Raw genomic sequence first — 27,292 nt, forward strand, 5'->3', positions numbered from 1 at the left:
TTCAATGGTGAAAGACTCTCTTCAAGGAATGACACCTCAAATCTTACCACACTCTTAAGAAGAAGATAATAGAATTGAAAGTAAATCAAAGAGAGTTTTAAGCCTTTAAGAGAGAGAACTCTAGAGAGAAATCTCAACCTTCTTTCATCATTTTTGGTATCAGAGCCTTGGTGCTCTTGAGGTTATGTGTTCTTGTCTCTTTTAATTGTTTCGTTCATGTCTTAATTCCTTTCTTGTCTTTAGTTTATTTTGCATCTTTGAGTTTATATTTGCTATTAGTTCTAGCAAATTTTTAGAGTTAGGTTTCCTTGATGTTTCATTAAAAAAATTGTCTAAACTACTACTTGTTTCCTTAGGTTTCTTGAATCTCTTGTGTTGGTTGAAACTTGTGCCTATTTTTAAGCCTTTAAAACAGAGAAAAATAGAGGTATTAAGTGTTCAAAAGTGTAAGAAAAACAAAAACAAAGTGTGTCTAAAAAAGTTACCTAAAATTTGTGTGCTAAGTTGGGAGCACTTGTAACACACACACACACACATACTTGTATACCTCATGTTTGTGCAAAATTGTTTGGCAACCTTTTTATTACTAAAATCAAGACTCATAGGTGTTGAAAAAGGCATTGAAACTCGTGTTTAAAAGAAAAAGAAAGTGAAAAGAACAAACAAAAGAAAGACAAAAGAAAGAACAAAAGAAAAAGGCAAAAAAGTTGAAATCTAGGGAGGTAGATTTGATTCTATGTCCTAATTAGTAGGACTACCTCTTTGAGCTCACCTTGCCTCCTTAAATTAAAAGTTTTATTTGATTGCTATATTTGCAATCACATTTTCTTGTTTATCCCTCTTATATCTTATTTCTCTAAAATCAAATTAAAACATTGAAAGTATTGTTGTATGACTTTTAAGAAAAACTTAGGTATCATTTTTTTTTTTAGGTTCGTTCCTTGAGTATCCACTGCCGACAGGAGTGACTAATCTCCTCGCTACGTTGAAGGCACCTCAAAGGGTGGGATAGCTGGCCCCAAGATTTAACGCGGCTGCATACACAAGGCAGGATTCGAACCCCTGACCTTGCTTAAGCATGGATCAACCCCTACCGCTGAACCACACGCTTGGAGTTAACTTAGGTATCATTTGGAAGAGTTTATGAACAACTTATTTATAATTATCTTATTCTATAAGTATTTATGGGAAAAATTTATAAAATATTTTATGAGTAGTCCATTAGATATTTTGAGCTTATTTTAATAAATTGTTTAATATAACTTATTACTTAGTTTATACGATAACTTAATTAAAAATACCTATACTCAAATCATGTCACTCACTAAAATAGCTTTATTTTTATTTTTATTTTTATTAAAAATCAATTTTATATTCTCTTTTCATTATTCTCTTCAAGATTTCCATTACTCTTCCAAAAGTTTACATTCCTCTTTATATTTTTTTTTCCCACCATTTTTTCTCTCCCCCTTCCCCAAATCTACATTTTCTTAGAATAAAAAGTCTTCATAACTTTTAGAAAATAGCACACTTTGAAATAATTTTGTTACTAATATTTATATAATAAATTTTTTTAATCATAATTTTATAGAATATATAAAACTGATTTTTAATTTTAGAGTTTATGATTCTTAGTTTTATTTATGGTTATATATATAATTGATTTATCATATTTTATTATTTATTTTTATAAATAAAAATTTCGTGAATGTGACTAGCTTATTATTTTAATATATAATATTATTTTTAAGAATTATTAATTACTTTTAAGAAAATTATTTTATTTCCAATCAAGATTTAAATTATAATTTTTAATTTTTTAAAATGAAACAACATCTTATAGATATTTAAATAATGTTTAACAAACAAAATTCATATCCTTGTAAATGTAGATTAGTTATTAATTATTAATTTTAAAATATTATAAAAATCATGTCCGTAAACTTTAAAAAAAAATACATCAAAGCATTTTAAAATTACATAAATACTTAAAAACATATTGAAATGCAACAACTTATTAATTTATGCACTTATACCATAATATAGAAGAGCTTATTAAATGATAAAATCTCATTTATGCAGATATGCCTTTAATATCCTAACTTGATGCATCATCTTTACTTGCCATTTTTATTGCATATTTACCCTAAAAAGTTACACTTTCCCTCCTGTATCACTCTTATTTTTTTAATAATAAAATTCTTCTACCTTTTTCTAGTACTCTTATAATGTGTTTGGATGAGGAATTTTATAAATTCAAGGAATTTTAAATTTTTGGTATTTGAATTACTTTGATTTTAATTTCTATCATTCTTAAAATATTTTGTTTGGATGAGTCAATTCAAATTTCTTAAATTTTAAATTGTTAGGTTGAATATGATAATTTGATTCCATCATAGTAAAATTGATTTTAAAATTAATTTATATGTTGAGATTTTTAAATTAAATTTTATAAAAATAAATATTAATCCATTTTTAAATATTTAATAATTTTAAAAATTAATATTAGATAATATTTAATTTGAAATTTTAATATAAGATAATATTTAGTAATTTTAAAAATATTTTTGAATATCCAATAATTAAAAGAATGAAGAGATAAGATAAAATATATAGGTGAAATAAGAAAAACAAATATGAGAAATTTCAAATTCTCCCATTATTAGGAGAATTTGAAATTCTACTATTTTAAGGAATTTCACAAATGCTTGGATTTTAAATTCTTTGTAAATTCCTCATCCAAACAAAGCATTTCACCTCCAAAAATTTGAAATTCTTCAAATAAATGAATTACCCTATATAAATTTCTCATCCAAACACACCATTTGCCTTCTTTAGAGGTTATTTAGAAGATTTAATCAGGTTTACAATTTTTGTTAAGGAGTTAACTAAAAAAATATTATAATGATAAAAAACTAAAATATATTATAGATATTAGTAATATAATGAACACATTTTTTTCTTATCTCTTTTTTTGTGAACAACTTTTTTGTAACACTTACTTTTTCTTATTTTCACGATTTTTTTCAGAAATGAAAAAAAAAGAGAAGGAACTTTACCGTGCAAGAAACAAGGTAGGAAAATGAAGAATATGAACAAATTATAGTAATAGTAAGAAGAACAACTTATGGAAGTTATATTACCTAGCTTTAGAAACAAAGCTCTAGTGACCAAATTATATGAACTCATCATCATTTCTATAATAAAGATCTTATAAATTATATTTAAGATAATTTTAATTAATTAATAGTACTAATTGTATAACAATTACTAGAGTCGATAAAAATTACAATAACATGAACTGAGTGTTGAGTACATTAGTACAATCGTTATAATTTTTATGAATAAAAAATAAATTTAGTGCATAAAATATATATTATTTAAAAAATAGTAAAATAGAAAAAAATTTATTTACCAATAAAAACTTTGTTTTGAATTTAATTAGAATACGCAAACGTTATAAAGGTTTTTCATGTTACTTAATTATAAAGTTCTTATATTTATTGGTGGTAAGATTTTTTTTTTTTTAATAACTACTTTAAAAATTTATATAAAACAATTTCTAATTGATTATCAGTTTAAAAATATTACATAAAAATTGAACTAATTTTTTAAAATCAAATATATTTTTTATTTTTATTTTAAGCAAAAAAGTATTGGACAAACAAATGGTGAAATGAGGTAAGACGCAGTTGGGATTGGACGATTTATGGTGAAGAGGAGGATTTTACGGTTTATGGTGAAGAGGAGGATTTTGTCGCACATGGCCAAATTGAACATTGCATCCTTTACTGCTGCACACAAAACCAAACCCGCATGGATGATGAAATTGAGAAGGGTTCCTCGTTGAATTTGGTAGGTTTTCACTCTCAAATCTCCAACTTTTACAATACAATTTCATAATAGTTGTTTTCTGTTTAATAAATTTAAATTTAATTATTTTGGTTGCGTGTCAAATATGATCATGTGGCTTTGTAGTTTCTGCGATAATTTCCTTTCGTTGTACTATTAATCGTCAACAAATATCAATATATACGAGGGCTGTGACGTGTTGTCCTCGCTTCCAGATCCTTCTTTTAATTCTCTGAATTTTATTATTTTCCTAACAATCTCTTTCGAGTCTCACCTACCACAACTTCAGTTATGCTTTAGCTGTTCATAAAACTCTCCAGAAAAATTATTGTTGTATCCGCTGCTGTATATCTTCTTTCATTATTCTTTTGCCAAGGTGATGATTTTCTCTGTTTTTTTATTTAATTTTATTTCTTTTCCATAGTTTTTCCTCTTAGTGATTGGTCCTGGGGATTTAGATTTGTTTAGGTTAGTGTTTGGGTTCCTACGTGTTTTTACCCTGTGGTGTTTGGTGTCGTTGCATATCTATCTGGATATTAGAAGCATGCTTCATACTCTTTTTAACGGTGAATGAAAGGAAAAAGTATTACCTTTTCAGCTTTCTCGTTTGTGGGTTTTGTTCAATTGTTCGTTGCCCTCGATTGCTTGAATAAGGAAAGAAAATACCAAGTTTTGATGTGGGTTTACAGTGCAAAAAAATAAATGTCCTTTTTTTCCCATCAGAAACGGCGAGATAGATCGTTTGTGGATGAATTCATTGTGTCAACCTTCACAACTGCGATTCTCTAATTTTTTTAATATTTTTCTTTTTTGTGTTTTGGGCTTTTGGTTTTAAGCTGCTGGATTGATGTTTCAGGAGTCAAGGAATTTAAAGAGAACATTATGGAGGAATCAAATGCAGCAAGGTATTGGTGTCATATGTGCTCTCAAATGGTCAATCCTATCATGGATGTGCAAATCAAATGCCCCTTTTGCCAAAGTGGATTTGTTGAAGAAATGAGAAACGCCACCAGTCGCAGCTACATTCACAATATGCCAGAAGCTGATGGGCAATCCACGCCAAAGTGGGCACCCATCTTGCTAGGCATGATGGGCAATCCACGTCATCCTCAAGACTAAGGCAAATAGAGAATGATGATTTTGATAATGGTAATCGTGATGATGTTGATGGTGTAGCAGGCCATGGTGGAGAAACTGCTTATGATCAAGAGCTTGAGTCCATCCTTCGCAGAAGGAGAAACTCGGCTACCATTCTACAATTTCTCTAAGGTATAAGAGCTGGACTGGCATCTAAATCATATGAGAATTCGGACAGCGATAACCATAACAGGGAAAGACAGCGTGTAATCTTGATTAATCCTTTAAATCAGACCATTATTGTCCGAGGTTCCTATGAGTCAAACCGGGCTCAAAGTGATAATCATAGCCCCGTTGGGTCTCTGGGTGATTATTTCATAAGGCCTGGTTTGGATTTATTGTTGCAACATTTGGCTGAGAATGATCCAAATAGATATGGAACTCCACCTGCTCAGAAGGAGGTCATTGAAGCATTGCCTACTGTTACAATCAATGATAATTTGCAGTGTTCTGTGTGTCTGGATGCTTTTGAAGTTGGTTCTGAAGCTAAAGAGATGCCTTGCAAACATAGGTTTCATAGTGGGTGTACCTGCCCTGGCTGGAGCTTCATAGTTCTTGTCCAGTATGCAGGCTTCAGTTGCCAGTCGATGAATCTAAGCAAGACCCTGATGTGTCAAGGAATAGCAGAACCGAAGGGAGGATGGGAATATTGAGCATGACAATGCTGAAGAAAGAGATGGTGAAAGAAGAAACCCTAAACCCTAAAACCCTGAACCTAAATCATAAACCTAAACCATAAACCCTAAACCATAAACCCTAAAAATTTCTAAAACCCTAAACCTTAAACATTCAAACAGAATAATTAAACATCCTAACATTATAAAACAACAACAGTAGGGTAATTTGAGACATAATAGTTAAACATCTTAAAATTATAAAATAACAATAGTAGGATAAGTTGGAGCAGCAGAGGTGGAGAAGCAGCACCTGACACAGTAGCAATCTGTATTAGTATAAAGTAGAATAATCGTTTATTGATATTAAAACTATCATGTTGATCCAATAACCTGTGGAGTCAAAAAATAGATGAGCATATTTTAAGTCTGAATAGCTAATTTCATCTGGTGATATTTGAGTTGAAATTTTTGTATTAACATATTAGTCTGCATCTCTACGCATACATCTAAAGGATATTTTATACTAAGTAGCGGTCTTGACTATTTTTATATTGTATAAGCATATTAGTCCTTAACTCTACACATACATCTAAAGGATATGTTACAGTAGGTACACACTAAATTAATTTTCTTTAGAACTAGTTGTGAATAATTTTTAAATTGCAAAGGAAATGCGTAACTTGCGTACCTTCACTTACTCTCATTGTTTTCTTCTTTTATGAGAGCTACTTGAAGAGATAGAATGTTGAGAATTTTGTTTACCATCATCTAAAACTCTAAGAGGAAAACCTGTTCTGAATTTTGGTACTTCATTTAATATGGCGATATATCTACCAGATGTTGGGCATAATGCTGGAGCAACTAGTACTGTTGTTCATCACTAATTGATAGAAGCTGCAAATCTTCAACATACTGGACTGATTAAGGCCCTGTATAACCCATCTCCTTCTGCAAGTTTTCCATTTCCTAGACATATGATGTGGGAGGAATAATTGTTTGCTTCTTCCACTCAATGGGCCTCGATTGTTGCACTGTGAAACTTTTAGTAGATCCAACTTCTTCAATGTAAGCTTTCGAATAGGTTAAAAAGGTATCATTTTCCATTCTTTCAATGTCTTGAAATTTTAAAGTGCCTTTGTGGTCAGATAATGGCCCCCCAAACACAAGCTGAATAGATGTCTTAAGGGAACTAGTCTGCATTCCGCTCAACAACAGATCTACTGTATAGATAGTATGATATCTATGCCCAGTTGAAAGTATGTCGGATAATGAAGGTTTACGGACATATGAATTAGATTCAAAAATCTCCCTAAAAATTTTCATGCCATAAATTGACGTCTCTCCAACATGAGTATTGGTCATATGGCGTATGTCCAGCTCTAGCAAACATGAGTTGTCTAAAAACCTCATTTTCGTCCACATTCATTATGCAGGCCTGCAAAGAAGAAAACAGATTAAATTAGTGAAATAAGTATTACCAAATTATATACAAGCCTAAAATCCAAATTAAAATTGATATACAAGCCTAAGATTACCGCGTGAGGATCAAACTTGCTTTCACAATCACTTTCACAATTGTTGTCACTTGTTCCTAAAAGAAAAATTGAAAATTATAATACTTGCAAGAATAGTCAAAGAACATTAATCAGTTTTCCAAGAAAATGAAAGAACATTATGAGTAATTAAATAAATTTTCCAACCTAAATTTGTGCAATTAGTAAGAGTGAAACTTGAGGAAATAGTGGAACTTGGGGAAATAGTAGAACTGGAAGAATTTTCAATTTGATCATCCATAGCGGTACAACACACGTTGTCACCATAAGTAGCAACTGCAACTTCAGAAATCACTAATCAAAATTACTAATTGTACTAACTACAACACTTTGTCACTATTTCCCTAAAGCTACTAACTTCACACATGCATGATTCTGACGGGAGAAAATGAGTTCTTCTGAAACTACTAACTTGACACATACCCCTAAACCCCTAACCCCTAAAGACCCTACACCCTAAAAAACTCTAAACCTCAAAACCCAAACCTAGAGCCATGAACCCTAACCCCAAAAACCCTAAACCCTAAAAACCCCTAAACCCCCTAAAAATCCCTAACCCCTAAACCCTCATCCATGAACCCTAAAAATCATGAACCCTAAGCCCCAGAAAACCCTAAGCCCCAAGCCACAAGCCCCAAGTCCAAATAAACCCTACCCTACCCAACTATTACGAAAAGGTTAACCCATTCGTACAAGGCCCAAGAAATTCCTATATCAAACGCCCCTTCTTCAGAAGCTGACACCTGGCAGCTTGGTGAAGTCGGAACTCCCCCAATATCAGGAGTAACTTCCCTCTCCGGGTTCGAACTCGAGACACCGGGTTCGTAAACAAGGCTCTGATACCATTGTTACGAAAAGGTTAACCCATTCGTACAAGGCCCAAGAAATTCCTATATCACTAACCCTGAATCCTAAAAATCCTTAAATCCCAAACCCTAAACCCTAAACCCTAAACCCTAAACCCTAAACCATAAACCCTAAACCCTAAACCCTAAACCCTAAACCCTAAACCCTAAACCCTAAACCCTAAACCCTAAACCCTAAACCCTAAACCCTAAACCCTTGAACCCTGAATCCTGAACCCTGAACCCCTAAACCCTGAACCCATGAACCCTGAACCCTGAACCCTAAACCCTGCACCCTGCACCCTGCACCCTGCACCCTGCACCCTGAACCCTGAACCCTGAACCCTGAACCCTGAACCCTGAACACGAAACCCTAAACCCCTAAACCCTAGACCCCAACCCCTAGACCCCAACCCCTAGACCCTAAACCCTAAACCCTAAACCCTAGACCCTAGACCCCAACCCCTAGACCCCAACCCCTAAACCCCAACCCTGAACCCTGAACCCTGAACCCTGAACCCTGAACCCCGAACCCCGAACCTCGAACCCCGAACCCCGAACCCTGAACCCTGATTAATTCACCAATTTAATACAATATTAAATCAAACAGTAAAACCCCCAATTTTTTTCCTAAAACCTAACTCACAGGCACTTTTCTACAATTTCGTTATCTCTCCCGGATCATCATTCTTACAAATTAAATATATATTTCTAATCCTCAACACATACAAAATCTAATTAGATCATCAATTCTTCAAATAGAAATAATTATAAAATTACCCATAATTCTAAGGGACTTTTTCTCTACCCAATATCCTCATGTAACTCTACATATAAATCTCCCCTTTTCCCCCGTACCTGGATAAACAGTAGCTGAAACTAAAATAGAGATCTCCTTGGTCTCCTCCTCTGAGTGCCCCTCGATCTTCAAAGAGTGTAGAAGGAAATGAAGAGAATGTAGAAGAAAGAAGTTAGAATTGAAAGAAGTCATAACTAAAAGGTGTGCCTTTTGGGAGTGCTAGAGCTCTCTATAGGCATCAAGCCTCGCTGGAATGACCCGTTTCAAATCCGAAATGGCCCGTTCTAGACTCTGATGACATGTGTAAAATTCACATCCAGAACGGCCTGTTCTCAAACCAGAACGACTTATTCTAGGGTTGCACTTAACTCATAACAGCCATATCTGGAACAACCCGTTCTCAATTAGGGTTATAGGCATTTTTGGTGATTTGGAACGCCCCGTTCCCATCTAAAATTTGTAGACAATTTTTGTATTTTAGAACGGCCCGTTCCAGTTTGAGAACGGCCCGTTTTGAACTACAAAATCACTCTCGTTTTAGTAGTTTGGAATGACCCGTTCCAATTTGGGAACGGCCCGTTCTGGGCTACTAAATCACCCTATATGGGCCTTTGGGCCCTCAAACAATCTGTGAAAATCGGGCTGTTACACATCTATTCTAGTGATGTTAAAGAGATTTAAACTTTGGAAAGGTGTTTTGCAATCGATGGTTATTAGTGAAGAATGGAACTCTTATAGAGAAGATGATGTGGGTAAGGCCCAAGCTGCAAAAGAATTTATTTTGAATGATGTGTGGTGGGTCAAAATTACATATATTCTTAATTTCACCGAGCCTATTTATAGTATGCTTAGGGCTTGTGACACAGATAGTCCCACACTTCATTTGGTTTATGAGATGTGGGATAATATGATAGAAAAAGTAAAGACGTCTATATATAGATATGAAGGAAAAAAGTTAAATGATACATCAACATTTTATGAAGTTGTTTATTCTATACTAATTGATAGGTGGACTAAGAGTTGCACCCATCTCCATTGCATGGCTCACTCTTTGAATCCTAGGTAAAATTAGCCTATTAAATATATATATATATATATATATATTTATTTATAAATAATTTGATAGTTACTAAATTTTTTTATTTAATAACTTTTTTATTTATTCATAGGTACTACAGTGATGAATGGCTTCAAGAGGCTCCAAATAGAATTTCTCCACATGAGGATGAAGAAATTTCTATGGAAAGAAATAAATGTTTAAAAAAGCTTTTCACAACAACTGAAGAAAGAAGAAAAGTTTCTCTAGAATATGCTGATTTTTCATCAAAAGCTCATAATTTTGCTTATTTTTACTCAATTGAAGATAAATGGACATTAGATGCTAAATCTTGGTGGGTAATGCATGGTTCTTTTGTCCCTCTTCTTCAAAAGCTTTCTTTAAAACTTCTTGTACAACCTAGTTCTTCATCTTTTTGCGAAAGGAATTGGAGTACTTATTCCTTCATTCAGTCCCTGAAAAGAAATAAGTTGAATCCTAAAATAGCAGAAGACTTGGTTTATGTACATACTAATTTGCGACTCTTGTCTAGGAAAAGTGAAGAATATACGCAATGGAGTACTAGAGTGTGGGACATTGGTGGAGATGCATGGGGTAGCTTTGATGGTGTTTAAAATCTTGAAGTTACATCATTATCTATTGATGAACCAGAAATGGAAGCTGTCTTGTTTACAGATGATGGTCAAGGAGGGGATGAAATTGATACTATTCCTATTTCTTGACAATAAAAAATGATTTATAATTTTTTAGTAATGTTTAAAAATTAAAAAGCAAGAAATGTATTCTTAATCTTGATTTTTGAATGATATTTATTTGCAATTACTATTTTATATATATTAATTTATTTTTTTTAATATGTATCATAAACGTATCGTATCCTATATTTTCAAAACTTGACGTATCGTCGTATCGGATACGTATTGTATCTGATACGCATATCGTATCCGTGCATCATAGGTTATAGGCCATTTTTGTAGTTTGGAATGGGTCGTTCCAGTTTGAAAATGACTCGTTCTGGGCTACTAAATCATCCTTATTGGGCTTTGAGCCTTCGTATAATCTGTGAAAATCAGGGTGTTACAACCATCAATTTTGAATGTCATGCATTTGGGTTATTCACTTATTTTCCATCAATTTTGGTTGAGTTAAACATAGAGAGTCAAAATAATGTATCTAGTAGAAATATATCTTTTGGTTAAAGTTATAACTTACTAAAAATTATGTTTGTTTTGATTTTATTTTCCTTGTTATATGTGTGATGGGTATCCTGGAAGAGAAAGAAAAAGAATTTTTTATATAGTTATGAATGTTGTTAATTTTTGTTCTTACTTTATCTTTATTTTTAAATGTGTACAAGAATCTGGAAAAGACTTTTAAGAGAGTAAAAAGAATCATAACAAGACACTTTTTATATATTGTTTAGTTATATTTTCTTTTATTTTAAAGAGTTTTGTTGAGAGATTTGTGAACCCTTTTACTACGAATTTATGTTTAGCAATTTTTATTTTATTTTATTATTTATTTATCATATATATATATATATACCTTTTATTTCTAAATTACATTTTAATCAAAATCCTTATTCATTTTTTCAGGGTAGAAGGGTGTGAGAGATGACTTGTATGGGCCACGGATGATTGTCAATAAAGGGAGAGAATATGCAAAATAATATTTTTAAATCCAAAATAAAAGGTGAAAAAATTGAATGCTTCAAAAATCACTATTAAATTTGCTAATAGTCCTTGACTAATCACATTAATAATGATAAACCAATCACGTCTTATTTAAAATTCTTGCATATACTAACTTTTTTTTACATGATTTAAGTTTTTTCTGTATACACACTTCATTATTTATGAATATTCAAATTTATCACTGTAGATATATTTTAGTTAAATAATATATTATTTTATATTTTTAATAATAAAATAATAAATAAATATTTAATAAAACTTAATTCCAGTATAGTAAAATAATTAATGCTTAAATTCATTTTTGATTCTTATAGTTTCATTTATTCCAAATTTTACTCTTATAGATTTCAAAATTAAACAATATTAATTTATTTATTAACATGTCATCCAAAATTAAATTAAAAATATTAATATGCATGTGAATGTTACTGGCAGTTACCTAGTCACATAAAAAAAATAATGGTTTTAAAAATTAAAAAAAATATTTTAAGAGATTATAAATTTTAATTCACAAGTATGTTAATATTTTTTATTTACCTTTTATGGTTTGTTATTGGATGGTTAATTTTGAAAACTAAAAGGATCAAGTTTGCTTTAAAAAAAATTATAATTATAGAGACTAAAATCACACATTTATAAAATTATAGAAACTATTTGGAAATGGAATTCCTTGGGTTCTTACACTGTTCGCTCTGCTTATAAAGGTTATCTCTAGCATTGCCTCTCCATGGGTAATCTCAATGTTCCTGGTCCATGGAAAAACATTTGGAATCTACGCATTCCCCACAAAATTAAGCATTTCATATGGAGATTGATGCGAGACATCCTTCCCACGCGGCCAAACCTTCAAAAGAAAGGCATTCGTTGCCCAAGTACATGTTTTCGATGTAATATTGATATCGAAAACACCTGGCACACTTTCTTTAGTTGTCCATCAGCCAAGTTGTGCTGGTAGGGAAGTAATCTTCACTCTTGTATCTTGAATTTGATCAACTCCTCTGATGGTGTCTTTAACCTGATATCTCATATTTTACAGTATTGGACCCCTCAAGCTGCTGCAAAATTTTCCATGATTCTCTGGAGCATGTGGCACAGCCGGAATGCTTTGCATTGGAGTAACACTCCTTGGAACCCAAACGAGATCAATCTTCGTGCCTCCTCCATGCTTCATGATTGGGCCACTGCTAATAGAATCGACCTGGTCCAGCGCACTAAAACCCAAACCAGACAGTGGTGGTCTCCTCCTCCCCAAGGGTCATTTAAGTGCAACATTGTCACTCACTCTTTTCCAGTGGAAGGACTTACTAGAATAGGCATCTGCATTAGAGACCATCAAGGTGCCTTTATTAGAACTCGTTCAACCACTATCAAAGGTTGTTTGGAACCCCACGTTAGTAAAGCCTTTGCTCTTCTTCATGCTATCAACTGGACCCATAACCAGAACCTGGAGGACATTATTTTCGAAATCGATTGTAATCGCATCCCTTCCTATTTCTCCAATCATCACTCTGTTGACATAACTGAATTTGGTTGCCTTATTGACAAATGTAAGCCTATCATGGTTAACCCCCCAAACTCTCATGTGAGTTTCTCCCCTAGATTTGCCAATATTGTTACTCATAAGCTTGCTAAAGTAGCAATAGAAAGTGCAAATCTTTGTAATTTTTTTCACATCCCAAATTATATCATTTATGATATTCTTAATGATATGAGTTAAAATTTTGAATTTCAAAAAAAAAAAAAACTATAGAACTAAAAGTGGATTTAAGACAATAATTAACTACAAAACATTTTACAGTTTTAGTTATCCTAACAAATGAAAAATTAACTTTAAATTAGAAATATAAAAACATCAAATGAGAAAATTAAAATAAATTTAAAATTGTGACAATAAAATTAAAAGTTAAAAATATTATTTTAGCTTTTTTAAAATTTAGTATTATATAATAAATTAATATGTATAAGAAAGTAACCAATGACACACAAACTTATTAAAAACTAGAAAAATATATCATTCTTGCCTGTCGTCATTTTTTATATATTATAAATTGTTACAATATTTAAATATCTATTATTATTTACTCTGTCTCTATATATTTTATTTAAGAATTTTATGATAATTATTCTTTTAAACCAATACATGTTAAAAATAATATTTTTATAATCTGGAGAGTGGAAATTGAAGATTAAATAAAAATAAAAATAAAAATAAATATGTAATTTTAGGAGGGAAAAATAAAAATAAATGAACCTAATTTTATTTGTTTGTAAACTGAATTGAACGACGATGTATGAGACTGCATAAATGGCTCACCTCACCTGACCCAACGTTTAAGCTTTTGGTAGAACCATGGGCAATCCTATTCCTTGGTTATGTTTTCTCAAACTAAATCAGCTACTCGAAGCCACGTTTTGACCATGAGCCGATGTCGTCAGACTCACAACCCAAAAACTCCTTAACCCTGCTTTTCCTCACCAAATCACTCTCTAATCGCTTTCTCTCTCACTTCTAATTTCTAAACAAACTCACTTTTGCCAACTCTTTCTCATGGGTTTTCTATTATTCATTCTCAGCTTATTTTCTTTTATTAACACCTGTTCTGCTAGTCCCGTGTGCAATCATGGTTTCCATTTCCACCCATTAAAATTGCCCAAGAATGACAAGAGTGTTGGGTAAGCCTTTCTCATTCTCAATTTCACTTTCCGCTTTCACATTTTCGATTTCATGTTCCACTTTTGCATTCTCACTACACGTTCTGTTCTTTTCTTCTGAAGGCAATCGAAATTTTCTCCACCGTTCAGTGAGTTCTCAAACCCCAAATAAAGGTTGCGTATGCATGATCTATGTCCTATAAGAGAAAGAAAAAGAATTTTTTATATAGTTTTGAATGTTGCTAATTTTGCTGTTACTTTATCTTTATTTCTTAAATGTGTACAAGAATCTGAAGGAGACTCTCAAGAGAGTAAAAAGAATTATATCAAGACACTTCTTTCAATCAACCGACTATGGATTTCAATATATAATCTGATTGCTACAGGTTCAAATCGTAATTGTTATTATCATGTTCCTTGGGCTTGCTTCTCTATGTTTTTGGTCTTGTTATCTAGACAATGTTGTGAATTGGCCATGATGAGCAAACTCTCTTAGCTTCTTTAGGCCAAGCTGAGTAAATTAGTTTAAATGACCAAGTCTTGTGAGGCTAGAGTGAATATTGATATGTGAATCTGGTCTGTTGCTGAAATTGGTATCAGTAATTTCTGGTGAAGATGAAATAACACATACTATAAATGCAATCCATCTTTCCTTTCGATGGCTGGGAATCAGATAGGTATAACTATGTATCAAATTCAAAAAGAATCATGAAAGAAAAGTTTAAAGAAGAAAATTGCCACATTTCATTCACTCGAATTTGTTGATTCTTAATCAGCTATGACCAGAAACATAAAAACATAGACCAAAATCGTAACTTTCCTGTTTGCTATTTTTCATTTTCATTGTAGCTGCAACTCTTAGTGGTGGGGGTTCTATGTCTCTAGCATTGTAATAAGTATTGCACAATTCGTGATTCGTATCGTAGAATATGATATGATTCCGAGGTTCAGCTACTCACCGCTATCCAGATTTCAAACATTGTTTTGTATTATGTGATCTCCTGTATAATTTTGACTAAACATGGTGAACGAGAACTAAATAAAGTTTATTCAACGGAGTCACTAGGATATAGAAGTATTGAAATTCCGGGAGGCTTTACTCAATTATACTGGATAGGTGTTGAGGCTTTGAGATGTACATTATTTTTTGACTTTGGCTAAATCCTTGACCTCACATACTTGAATCTTGAGCATCTTCACCTTAAATACATGATAAACAAACTAAGGTAGGCTTGTACAATTGGTTATGCTCTTGGGAAACATCGGGCTATTATATTAGAGGATTTTTTCTCATCCTATTATAGACATACATGACCTTTTATTTGTCTAATATAAATTGATATATTATTTACCTTCTATCTAGACTTTCTGTATAATGGCTACTCAAATATCTACTATACTGTTGTTGTTTTTAGTGTTGGCCACTCCATGTGTGACCTGGGATCAATAAATTTCACTCTATGCTCTTCATAATGCTTTTGTTTGTCTTGACTTCTTTTTATATTATTCCTTTACTTAAAGCCAAGGATCTACAACTGCTATCTTTTTAATCTTCAAGGGATGATCATTTTGATCCCTATTATTTTATTTCTTTATAAGAATATAGCTAATTTCTTTCTTGTCTCTGTTTCAGTTGTGGTTTCCTATGTACTCTATTCTTCAGCTCTTGTGATATATCAATTATCCAATGGCATGTTAAATATTAAATTTAGTTTGTTTGCATTCCCAGCTTTTTATTTTGCGACCTGGTTTTGTGGAGTTAATTTTATTTTTGCTTTTGTATTTTGCTGCCTTGAAGACTTCATTTACATGTCTAGTGTTGGTGAATTCAGAAAACGTCTTCAGCTTCTCTTTGCTTTCCTTTGTCAAAACCATATCTATGCATGCTCTAAAATTATTTCCTCGCATAATTTGATTTTATTGCAGTGAAGTTTTCTTGAAAACAAAAGAAGGAAAAAGTCATGAAAGCCCATGGAAATTTTTACTTCAATGCCTCCTAATTCCCCCAAAAACAAAGTTATTTTTTTGTTCTCTTGACACATCATATTTTGATGTTAATATTTTGAAGTTTCTGATGAGGATCGGTTACATACCTTTAGTGATTCGTTGATATTGGGTATCAATCTAATCAAAAGTAATAATCAATACATTTTCTTTGAAGAAAGGAATTTCAACCGGTCATTTCTTGTAATTTAATGTCTCAAATGTAATTTAATGGATTTCTTGCAACTACTATGGAAGTAATGATCTTCATAATGATCATAATGCTCTTGACTTTCCTATCAGGCATCCCTTTAGCAAAATCAAGATAGTAATAAATGACAGATTAAACTTATATTATCTCCTTAAGCATCTTTATTCATTTTTGTTTTTTGTTGTTGGTCATGGTACTCTACCAAAAGCCACATTGAAATTTCCACCCTTTATGAGTGCATACATAATCACACAGCACTAAATCTTATTTCCATCTCAATATTCTTTTGTTCTATTTGTTTATTTTTTGAGAGATATTCTTTTGTTGTATTTGTTTATATTTTTGAAAGGGAGAGGGTTCATCTCCAACAAAACAAAACAAATTTAGTTATACTATCTAGATAGTAAATAGTAGTGAAGGATTGCACATGTTAAACAGAATTTTAGAAGACACGAACTCTTGTTTTGAAGGGTTTATTGCTTCCTTCATTATCAGTTCTGTGTATCTTGTTGTGGTATTATTCTTTATAGTAGTGAAATAGGTTACTTAAGTTGCATGCTTTCATGTAAAATGCCATTATCAATTTTATTTATATGTTATTAAAATTATTTATATAATAATGATCCTATGTTATTGTATGTATATTGTTTAATGCTAGGTGATAGATCGATGCAGTTGATCTAAAGAGCAAGCACAAGTGAAAGCTTAAGATAGCGAATTTGTTCAACCAAGGTGTTTTTATCCCCTAATATAATGTCCCTTTTTTTTAAATTGCATTTCCTATGCTCATTTAAATCTTTAGCTAGTGTCATGGATAGGATTATGTTGTATTATAAAATAGTTAATACTTTTTTATAATACAACATAAATCCTTGATATTGTGCTCATGCAGTGTTAGAGATCTGTTGAGGTCTTTGAAGATAATTGTGAATGTGAAGCTAAAAGTCACTGCACCATTGCAAACACGGATGATATATACAAGGTAGTTTCATTTTAAGCTTTTGATTGCAATAAATTTTCTATTTTTATTTCCTCTATAGCTTTTAGAATTTTAATCTTTTCATATTATTATTAACTAAATAATAATTACTAAAATTATTTTTATTCAAATATTTTTTTAAATTTAAATGTTAATGGATATAGCAAAAAAAACATCTATCTTCAAACAACATAAAGGGAAGTTATGTTTCTAATTATAAAGTGAGAGATAAATTCTCTGCCAAAAAGAGAGAGACAAAGAATAAGTTTATGATTTTTTTATATATTATTGTGCTATTCCCTTTTTTTGTTTGCAATAAAGTATAACATGTAGATAGTGTACATGTAACGATATTGGATGAGCTAGTTAATTGTTTGCTTAAACTTGTTCAATAAGATATAGATTTAAATTTTAAATTTTGAATTAAATTGACATTTTAACCCAATATGATCATTGTAACTATAATAAATTATTTTTTAAATTGAAACTTATAGAAAAGATCATGCCTTACTTTCCGTTTGAAAATAATTAAAAGTTGACAACATATGTGAAGTTCATTATATTCTTTTAGCATGTATAAGAAACTGACCCAAAATAAATTATTTTTCTTTACATATATTAATGCTCCATTTATTTAATGTAAAATTTTTTTTTAATATAATAAATATTTTTTTTTCTGCACCTAGTTGAAGATGGGCTCGGATTCTACAGGTTTAGAGTCTTCAAAATTTATTTGCTGACATATTTTTATGTTTTATTCTAGGTCTATTCACAAGGAAGGATGAATGTTCACTTTGAATGAAGTTGCATTCGGGAATTTAATTTTATAATTACTACACATGAATAACTAAGTTATTTTGATTGACTACAACTATTTATTAGGTTTTTAAACTACTGAAATTAAACTTTGCTATTTTATGAAGCCTACTCATTCTCTAACATGTTGTAGGAGAGATTTACAGCCCCTGGCCATTTACTGTCGTTTTCTCAAGTGCAATTTGTTTATCCCTTATTCTGAAAACAATAAATTAAAACATCAATATTAGATTTAAGTAAATAATGTTAACCAATCACATATGGTTTATGAAAATTAACTCCTTATGTATAAATAATCTTAAACATGACCTTTCAGATTGTTGCCATCAATAAAAAATTTATCATTCATTTTTTATTTTTATTTTTGTTGCAGTGAAGAAGTATGATACTTGTGAAATTGTCGCGGTGAAGATGGCAAGACTTCGTGTATTGCGATTTGTTAAGGATTTTCCTTATTTCCTTTGGTTCAGTGCTATCTTACAAACAGTCTTTGATTGTGTCTGATTCACGATGCATAAGCGAATTTATTTTTACAAGTATTATGCACGAATAACTGTTATTTTGATTGACTTCAACTACTTATTAGATTTTTAAACAACAGAAATTAAATTGTACTATTTTATGATTCTTACTCATTCTCTCACATGTTGCGGGAGAGAAGTTTGCATTTTGCAATTCTTGAATTTTTTTTTGTTTTTTGTTATATGTAGGTGGAGGGTCTTAGGAGATCGGTGAATTTTAAGATTTTGGGATAGTTTCACTTTTGCACATGAAGATAATTTTAAGATAGTTTTTGCCTTACCTTTTGCACTTGAATTTGATTTCAGCTTTGGAATTTCAATCATGGACACATTTTTGAGGCATATAAAGACAATCTCAAGACAACTGTGTGGGAATATTAAAATCATTACACCATTTCAGATACGGATGATATCTACAAGGTAATCTTTCCTTTAATTTTAAGCTTTTTGATTGCAATAAAACTTCTAAACTTCTATTTTTCTTTCCTTTATAACTTTAAACTTTTATTCTTTTCATATTATTATTAAATAATAATTATTAAAAATATCTTTATTTAAATAATTTTTAATTTAAATATTAGAGGATATATCAAATCAAACTACATCAGTAAATAAAAATATCTATCTTCAAATCACATAATGGAAAATTACATGTTTCTAATTTTTTTTATCTGTAAGATCTATGAAAAGATTATTTTGGTAATTCTTAGAAATGTATTCCTAGGTGTAATTATAGTGAGAAATAATCCTTTGCCAAAAAGTTTAACCCGATGTGAGACAAAGAATTAGTTTATGTTTTTTTTTTTTAATTTTATTGTGCTATTATGTTTTTCTTCTTATTTGTAATAGAGTATAACATGTAGATATTTTGGTTTAGCTAATTGATATGTTTAACCCAATATAATCATTCACTTGAATAAATTATTTTTTAAAATGAAAAATTTATAGAAAAGATCATGCCTTTTTTGTTTCTGTTTTCCAAATTATTACAAGCCGACAGTATAGAGTTTATTATATTCTAATTTTTTCTCTCTATATATTAATGATCCATTTATTATATTTAATTTTTTATTAATAAAATAAATATTTTTCTTTATGTTTGTCTTAATTGATTATTTTAGAAATATGCAATTTTCAATCTTTTAAGAAATAAATAATAATTTTATAATCATTTTTTTAAAAGCTTAAATAAATTGTTCTCGTATCAACTTATAGCATAAAGAATAATTAAATAAGAGTGCTTCTAAATTACTAGGGTCTATTTAATGGTGAGAGATTACAATTATATATGTATGATATGGAGTTTGAACTTTAAAATTATTATTGTAATTTTTATTGGTAAAAAAATTATAAAGCTTTTATGAAAAGTCAGTCTGTTAACATATTTATTGGTGTGGTGATACCCGTCCTATATTTTTTGCTCATATTTTTTCAGTTTGCTTAATTAGTGTTCATGTGTATTAACATTTTTATTGGTGTGATGATACCCTTCTATTTATCCAGGTTCATATTTGAATTCTGGAATCCAGTAAAGAGAATACATCTGCTTTGCTTTTGGGTCTTGAATATCTTATCAACATCTCATATGTAGATGATACCGAGGATTTTAAAGTACGATAATGTTGACATTCATGTCTTATGGTTGTCTATTTCTTATGTTATGATTATGATTTATGATTGCTGAAACTTGTGTTTTCAAAGTGTGATGAATGATGGTATACATAACTAATACATATAAAAATATAACTAAAATCCAGTTAAAAATTTATTTTATAGGTAATTTAATTTTGTTTTAATAAAAGGCACACTAGAGAAGATATAGGCTCGAAGAACCCAACTCCTTTGTTTTTGGAAAATTTTAAAAAAACAAAATTGAGAACACGACAGGTATCTTTGTTTATCTTTTGGTTGCGATTTTTTTTTAAACAATTATTACTCACATCATGTTTATGTGGCAAGAATACATATTTTTTGTCATGGTCATTTGGAATGTATTATATCTCTGTGAAATCACAACGGGAAAATATAACAAAGTTGTTATTGCACGTAATATCATGTAAGGGATGTTTTTGTATTGATTTGCTCGATGTTAAATGATGTTATACTTCTGTTTAATAATATGCCATTGCTTCTGTTGGCAGTTATGTTGTGGGACAGTATTCTCAGTTTTTAAGAGCTCATTGGACGTTTCTAAAAGCTGTTGTGAATAAGTTTCTTGAGCTTTTGCATGAGACTCGACCTGGAGTTCAGGTTATGTTTTCTTCCTATGTTTTCTGTCCTACTTTTTCTTATATTAACAGCTTAGTTTATGTCCCTGTGCGTGTGCCTGTGTTTGTGTGCTCTGCGTGCTCATTTCTGTGTGCTCTGTGTCTGTACTTTGTGTTATGTGCCTTTGTTTGCCTTTGAGTCCTTGTGTGTGCATGTTGTGTTTTGTATGTCTTTCTATGTGCGTGTATCTGTCATTTTTGTGTTCACAGGTGGCAACCCTTCAGTTTGGGAACACTACCAATATTCTTGAGGCATTATCATATGGTTCAAGTGAGGAACAAGTAAGTCTCTGTATTATGGCAAAATTGAATCCGAACATACTATTTAGTTACTTGTGAAGCATCTCTGACAAAATTTCCCCCTAGTTTAGGGTATCCTGTAGAATTTTGCACTGTTCTTCACCTCGTTTTGCAAGGCAGGTTTGTTTTCTCAGCTTTTTGTGTATCTGTGATTGTATGTTGCAAGTATATGTTCATGAAATGTCATGGGATCAGGTGAAATAATGTGACCTAGTTTTGGGATTTTTTACGCTTTGTGTATGTGTACCATATCATGCATGTGGCATGTTTGAGAATGGACCCACCTTTCTATATACTGAATTGTCATGTCAATTAGTTTTTTTTTCACATCTGTGTAACACCTCTTCCTCTGTTTTTTGCTCATAGTTTTTCAGTTTGCTTGATTAGTGTTCAAGTCTGTTAACATCTTTATTGGTGTGGTGATATCGTTCTGTTTATGCAGGTTCACATTTGAATTCTGGAATCTAGTAAAGAGATTACATCTGCTTTGCTTTTGGGTCTTGAATGTCTTATCAACGTCCCATATGTAGTTGATACCGGGGATTTTAAGGTATGATAATATTGACATTCATGTCTTATGGTTGTCTATTTCTTATGTTATGATTATGATTTATGTGTTTTCAAAGTGTGATAAATGATAGTATACATAACTAATCCATATAAAAATATAACTAAAATCTAGCTAAAAATTTATTTTGTAGGTGATTGTATTTTGTTTTAATAACAGGCACACTAGTGAAGATATAGGCCCGAAGAACCCAACTCCTTCGTTTTTGGAAAATTAAAAAAAGAAATTGAGAAGACGACAGGTATCTTTGTTTATCTTTTGGTTGCGATTTTTTTTGAAACAATTATTACTCACATCATGTTTATGTGGTAGGAATACATACTTTTTGTCATGGTCATTTGGGATGTGTTATATCTCAGTGAAATCACAACGGGAAAAGATAACAAAGTTGTTATTGCACGTAATATCATGTAAGGGATGTTTTTGTATTGATTTGTTCGATGTTAAATGATGTTATACCTCTGTTTAATAATATGTCATTGCTTCTGTTGGCAGGTATGTTGTGAGACAATATCCTCAGTTTTTAAAAGCTCATTGGACGTTTCTAAAAGTTGTTGTGAATAAGTTTCTTGAGCTTTTGCATGAGACTCGACCTGGAGTTCAGGTTATGTTTTCTTCATATGTTTTCTGTCCTATTTTTTATTATATCAACAACTTAGTTTATGTCCTTGTGCGTGTCCCTGTGTTTGTGTGCTCTGCGTGCTCATTTTTGTGTGCTCTGGGTCTGTACTTTGTGTTGTGTGCCTTTGTTTGCCTTTGAGTCCTTGTGTGTGCATGTTGTGTTTTGTATGTCTTTCTGTGTGTGTGTATCTGTCATTTTTGTGTTCATAGGTGGCAGCCCTTCAGTTTGGGAACACTACCAATATTCTTGAGGCATATTTATATGGTTCAAGTGAGGAACAAGTAAGTCTCTGTATTATGGAAAAATTGAATCCGGACATACTATTTAGTTACTTGTGAAGCATCTCTGACAAAATTTCCCCCTTGTTTAGGGTATCATGTAGAATTTTGCACTGTTCTTCACCTCGTTTTGCAAGGCATGTTTGTTTTCTCGACTTTATGTCTATCTGTGATTGTATGTTGCAATTATATGTTCATGAAATGTCATGGGATCAATTTCAATAATGTGACCTATTTTTGGGATTTTTAACGCTTTGTGTATGTGTACCATATCATGCGTGTGACATGTTTGAGAATGAACCCATATTTCTATATACTGAATTGACATGACAATTAGTTTTTTTTTCACATCTGTGTAGCACCTCTTCCTCTGTTTTTTGCTCATAATTTTTCAGTTTGCTTGATTAGTGTTCAAGTCTGTTAACATCTTTATTGGTGTGGTGATACTCTTTTGTTTATGCAGGTTCACATTTGAATTCTGGAATCCAGTAAAGAGAATACATCTGCTTTGCTTTTGGGTCTTGAATGTCTTATCAACGTCCCATATGTACATGATACCGGGGATTTTAAGGTATGATAATGTTGACATTCATGTCTTATGGTTGTCTATTTCTTATGTTATGATTATGATTTATGTGTTTTCAAAGTGTGATAAATGATAGTATACATAACTAATGCATTTAAAAATATAACTAAAATCTAGCTAAAAATTTATTTTGTAGGTGATTGTATTTTGTTTTAATAAAAGGCACACTAGATAAGATATAGGCCCGAAGAACCCAACTCCTTCGTTTTTGGAAAATTAAAAAAAGAAATTGAGAAGACGACAAGTATCTTTGTTTATCTTTTGGTAGCGATTTTTTTTGAAACAATTATTACTCACATCATGTTTATGTGGCAGGAATACATACTTTTTGTCATGGTCATTTGGGATGTGTTATATCTCAGTGAAACCACAACGGGAAAAGATAACAAAGTTGTTATTGCACGTAATATCATGTAAGGGATGTTTTTGTATTGATTTGTTCGATGTTAAATGATGTTATACCTCTGTTTAATAATATGTCATTGCTTCTGTTGGCAGGTATGTTGTGGGACAGTATCCTCAGTTTTTAAGAGCTCATTGGACGTTTCTAAAAGCTGTTGTGAATAAGTTTCTTGAGCTTTTGCATGAGACTCGTCCTGGAGTTCAGGTTATGTTTTCTTCCTATGTTTTCTGTCCTATTTTTTCTTATATCAACAGCTTAGTTTATGTCCCTGTGCGTGTCCCTGTGTTTGTGTGCTCTGCGTGCTCATTTCTGTGTGCCCTGTGTCTGTACTTTGTGTTGTGTGCCTTTGTTTGCCTTTGAGTCCTTGTGTGTGCATGTTGTGTTTTGTATGTGTTTCTATGTGCGTGTATCTGTCATTTTTGTGTTCACAGGTGGCAGCCCTTCAGTTTGGGAACACTACCAATATTCTTGAGGCATATTCATATGGTTCAAGTGAGGAACAAGTAAGTCTCTGTATTATGGCAAAATTGAATCCGGACATACTATTTAGTTACTTGTGAAGCATCTCTGACAAAATTTCCCCCTTGTTTAGGGTATCATGTAGAATTTTGCACTGTTCTTCACCTCGTTTTGCAAGGCAGGTTTGTTTTGTCGGCTTTATGTCTATCTGTGATTGTATGTTGCAAGTATATGTTCATGAAATGTCATGGGATCAATTGAAATAATGTGACCTAGTTTTGGGATTTTTTACGCTTTGTGTATGTGTTCCATATCATGCGTGTGACATGTTTGAGAATGGACCTACCTTTCTATATACTGAATTGTCATGTCAATTAGTTTTTTTTTTCACATCTGTGTAGCACCTCTTCCTCTGTTTTTTGCTCATAGTTTTTCAGTTTGCTTGATTAGTGTTCAAGTCTGTTAACATCTTTATTGGTGTGGTGATACTCTTCTGTTTATGCAGGTTCACATTTGAATTCTGGAATCCAGTAAAGAGAATACATCTGCTTTGCTTTTGGGTCTTGAATGTCTTATCAACGTCCCATATGTACATGATACCGGGGATTTTAAGGTATGATAATGTTGACATTCATGTCTTATGGTTGTCTATTTCTTATGTTATGATTATGATTTATGTGTTTTCAAAGTGTGATAAATGATAGTATACATAACTAATGCATATAAAAATATAACTAAAATCTAGCTAAAAATTTATTTTGTAGGTGATTGTATTTTGTTTTAATAAAAGGCACACTAAAGAAGATATAGGCCCGAAGATCCCAACTCCTTCGTTTTTGGAAAATTAAAATAAGAAATTGAGAAGATGACAGGTATCATTGTTTAGCTTTCGGTTGCGATTCTTTTTGAAACAATTATTACTCACATTATGTTTATGTGGCAGAAATACATACTTTTTGTCATGGTCATTTGGGATGTGTTATATCTCAAGAAAACCACAACGGGAAAAGATAACAAAGTTGTTATTGCACGTAATATCATGTAAGGGATGTTTTTGTTTTGATTTGCTCGATGTTAAATGATGTTATACCTCTGTTTAATAATATGTCATTGCTTCTGTTGGCAGGTATGTTGTGGGACAGTATCCTCGATTTTTAAGAGCTCATTTGACGTTTCTAAAAGCTGTTGTGAATAAGTTTCTTGAGCTTTTGCATGAGACTCGTCCTGGAGTTCAGGTTATGTTTTCTTCCTATGTTTTCTGTCCTACTTTTTCTTATATCAACAACTTAGTTTATGTCCCTGTGCGTGTCCCTGTGTTTGTGTGCTCTGCGTGCTCATTTCTGCGTGCTCTGTGTCTGTACTTTGTGTTGTGTGCCTTTGTTTGCCTTTGAGTCCTTGTGTGTGCATGTTGTGTTTTGTATGTGTTTCTATGTGCGTGTATCTGTCATTTTTGTGTTCACAGGTGGTAGCCCTTCAGTTTGGGAACACTACCAGTATTCTTGAGGCATATTCATATGGTTCAAGTGAGGATCAAGTAAGTCTCTAGATTATGGCAAAATTGAATACGGACATACTACTAAGTTACTTGTGAAACATCTCTGACAAAATTTCCCTATTGTTTAGCAACATCTCATGTAGAATTTTGCATTGTTCTTCACCTCGTTTTGCAAGGCAGGTTTGTTTTCTCAGCTTTATGTCTATCTGTGATTGTATGTTGCAAGTATATGTTCGTGAAATGTCATGGGATCAGGTGAAATAATGTGACCTAGTTTTGGGATTTTTTACGCTTTGTGTATGTGTACCATATCATGTGTGTGGCATGTTTGAGAATGGACCCACCTTTCTATATACTGAATTGTCATGTCAATTAGTTTTTTTTTCACATCTGTGTAGCACCTCTTCCTCTGTTTTTTGCTCAGTTTTTCAGTTTGCTTGATTAGTGTTCAAGTCTGTTAACATCTTTATTGATTTGGTGATACCGTTCTGTTTATGCAGGTTCACATTTGAATTCTGGAATCTAGTAAAGAGATTACATCTGCTTTGCTTTTGGGTCTTGAATGTCTTATCAACGTCCCATATGTAGATGATACCAGGGATTTTATGGTATGATAATGTTGACATTCATGTCTTATGATTGTCTATTTCTTATGTTATGATTATGATTTATGTGTTTTCAAAGTGTGATAAATGATAGTATACATAACTAATGCATATAAAAATATAACTAAAATCTAGCTAAAAATTTATTTTGTAGGTGATTGTATTTTGTTTTATTAAAAGGCATACTATAGAAGATATAGGCCCGAAGAACCCAACTCCTTCGTTTTTGGAAAATTAAAAAAAGAAATTGAGAAGACGACAGGTATCTTTGTTTATATTTTGGTTGCGATTTTTTTTGAAACAATTATTACTCACATCATGTTTATGTGGCAGGAATACATACTTTTTGTCATGGTCATTTGGGATGTGTTATATGTCAGTGAAACCACAACGGGAAAAGATAACAAAGTTGTTATTGCACGTAATATCATGTAAGGGATGTTTTTGTATTGATTTGCTCGATGTTAAATGATGCTATGCCTCTGTTTAATAATTTGCCATTGCTTCTGTTGGCAGGTATGTTGTGGGACATTATCCTCGATTTTTAAGAGCTTATTGGACTTTTCTAAAAGCTGTTGTGAATAAGTTTCTTGAGCTTTTGCATGAGACTCGACTTGGAGTTCAGGTTATTTTTTCTTCCTATGTTTTATGTCCTACTTTTTCTTATATCAACAGCTTAGTTTATGTCCCTGTGCGTGTCCCAGTGTTTGTGTGCTCTGCGTACTCATTTCTGTGTGCTCTGTGTCTGTACTTTGTGTTGTGTGCCTTTGTTTGCCTTTGAGTCCTTGTGTGTGCATGTTGTGTTTTTTATGTCTTTCTATTTGCGTGTATCTATCATTTTTGTGTTCACAGGTGGTAGCCCTTCAGTTTGGGAACACTACCAATATTCTTGAGGCATATTCATATGGTTCAAGTGAGGAACAAGTAAGTCTCTGGATTATGGCAAAATTGAATACGGACATACTACTAAGTTACTTGTGAAGCATCTCTGAT

General features: G+C 31.7%; 2 protein-coding genes and 3 long non-coding RNA genes across 13 annotated transcripts; 4 read left to right on the forward strand and 1 right to left on the reverse strand.

The window, feature by feature from the left end:
- The first annotated feature begins 3,674 nt into the window (after positions 1–3,674).
- On the forward strand, positions 3,675–10,685 carry LOC114916157 (uncharacterized). Its single transcript, XR_014432730.1, has 3 exons — positions 3,675–3,855; positions 6,444–9,865; positions 9,973–10,685. It is a non-coding gene; the product is annotated as an uncharacterized LOC114916157 (long non-coding RNA).
- LOC109801422 (E3 ubiquitin-protein ligase SIRP1) lies at positions 3,876–6,728 on the forward strand. The gene is given in 5 exon segments (XM_083071876.1): positions 3,876–4,228; positions 4,709–4,960; positions 4,963–5,514; positions 5,517–5,615; positions 5,618–6,728. Coding segments are annotated over 4 exon segments (954 nt in total). The 5' UTR covers positions 3,876–4,228; positions 4,709–4,734; the 3' UTR covers positions 5,695–6,728.
- LOC145949352 (uncharacterized) lies at positions 6,975–7,444 on the reverse strand. Its single transcript, XR_014432731.1, has 3 exons — positions 7,307–7,444; positions 7,142–7,197; positions 6,975–7,041 (listed from the first exon to the last, which is right to left on the reverse strand). It is a non-coding gene; the product is annotated as an uncharacterized LOC145949352 (long non-coding RNA).
- A 1,953-nt stretch (positions 10,686–12,638) lies between the features above and the next one.
- Positions 12,639–13,271, forward strand: LOC145953851 (uncharacterized). Its single transcript, XM_083067644.1, has one exon. The coding sequence runs from the start codon at positions 12,639–12,641 to the stop codon at positions 13,269–13,271; it is 633 nt and encodes a 210-aa protein (XP_082923770.1).
- A 458-nt stretch (positions 13,272–13,729) lies between these two features.
- On the forward strand, positions 13,730–23,287 carry LOC109793993 (uncharacterized). Of its 9 annotated transcripts, none has more exons than XR_014432734.1 (10): positions 13,730–14,227; positions 14,330–14,380; positions 14,494–14,592; positions 17,059–17,132; positions 17,293–17,382; positions 18,569–18,633; positions 19,023–19,136; positions 20,220–20,327; positions 20,858–21,265; positions 21,355–21,827. It is a non-coding gene; the product is annotated as an uncharacterized LOC109793993 (long non-coding RNA). The 9 variants fall into 9 exon arrangements; XR_014432739.1 differs by adding an exon at positions 18,906–18,926 and having other exon boundaries at positions 13,734–14,227; positions 20,858–21,827; XR_014432738.1 differs by having other exon boundaries at positions 13,732–14,227; positions 17,219–17,382; positions 20,858–21,827.
- The last annotated feature ends 4,005 nt before the right edge of the window (positions 23,288–27,292 follow it).

The sequence above is a fragment of the Cajanus cajan genome, chromosome 1, assembly GCF_000230855.2.
Source record: "Cajanus cajan strain Asha chromosome 1, NIPB_CcT2T_4, whole genome shotgun sequence".
NCBI lineage: Eukaryota > Viridiplantae > Streptophyta > Magnoliopsida > Fabales > Fabaceae > Cajanus > Cajanus cajan.

Bases quoted from the DNA above. Each gene is read 5' to 3' on its own strand.
- LOC145953851 (XM_083067644.1), top strand. From the start codon at position 12,639: ATGTGGCACAGCCGGAATGCTTTGCATTGGAGTAACACTCCTTGGAAC.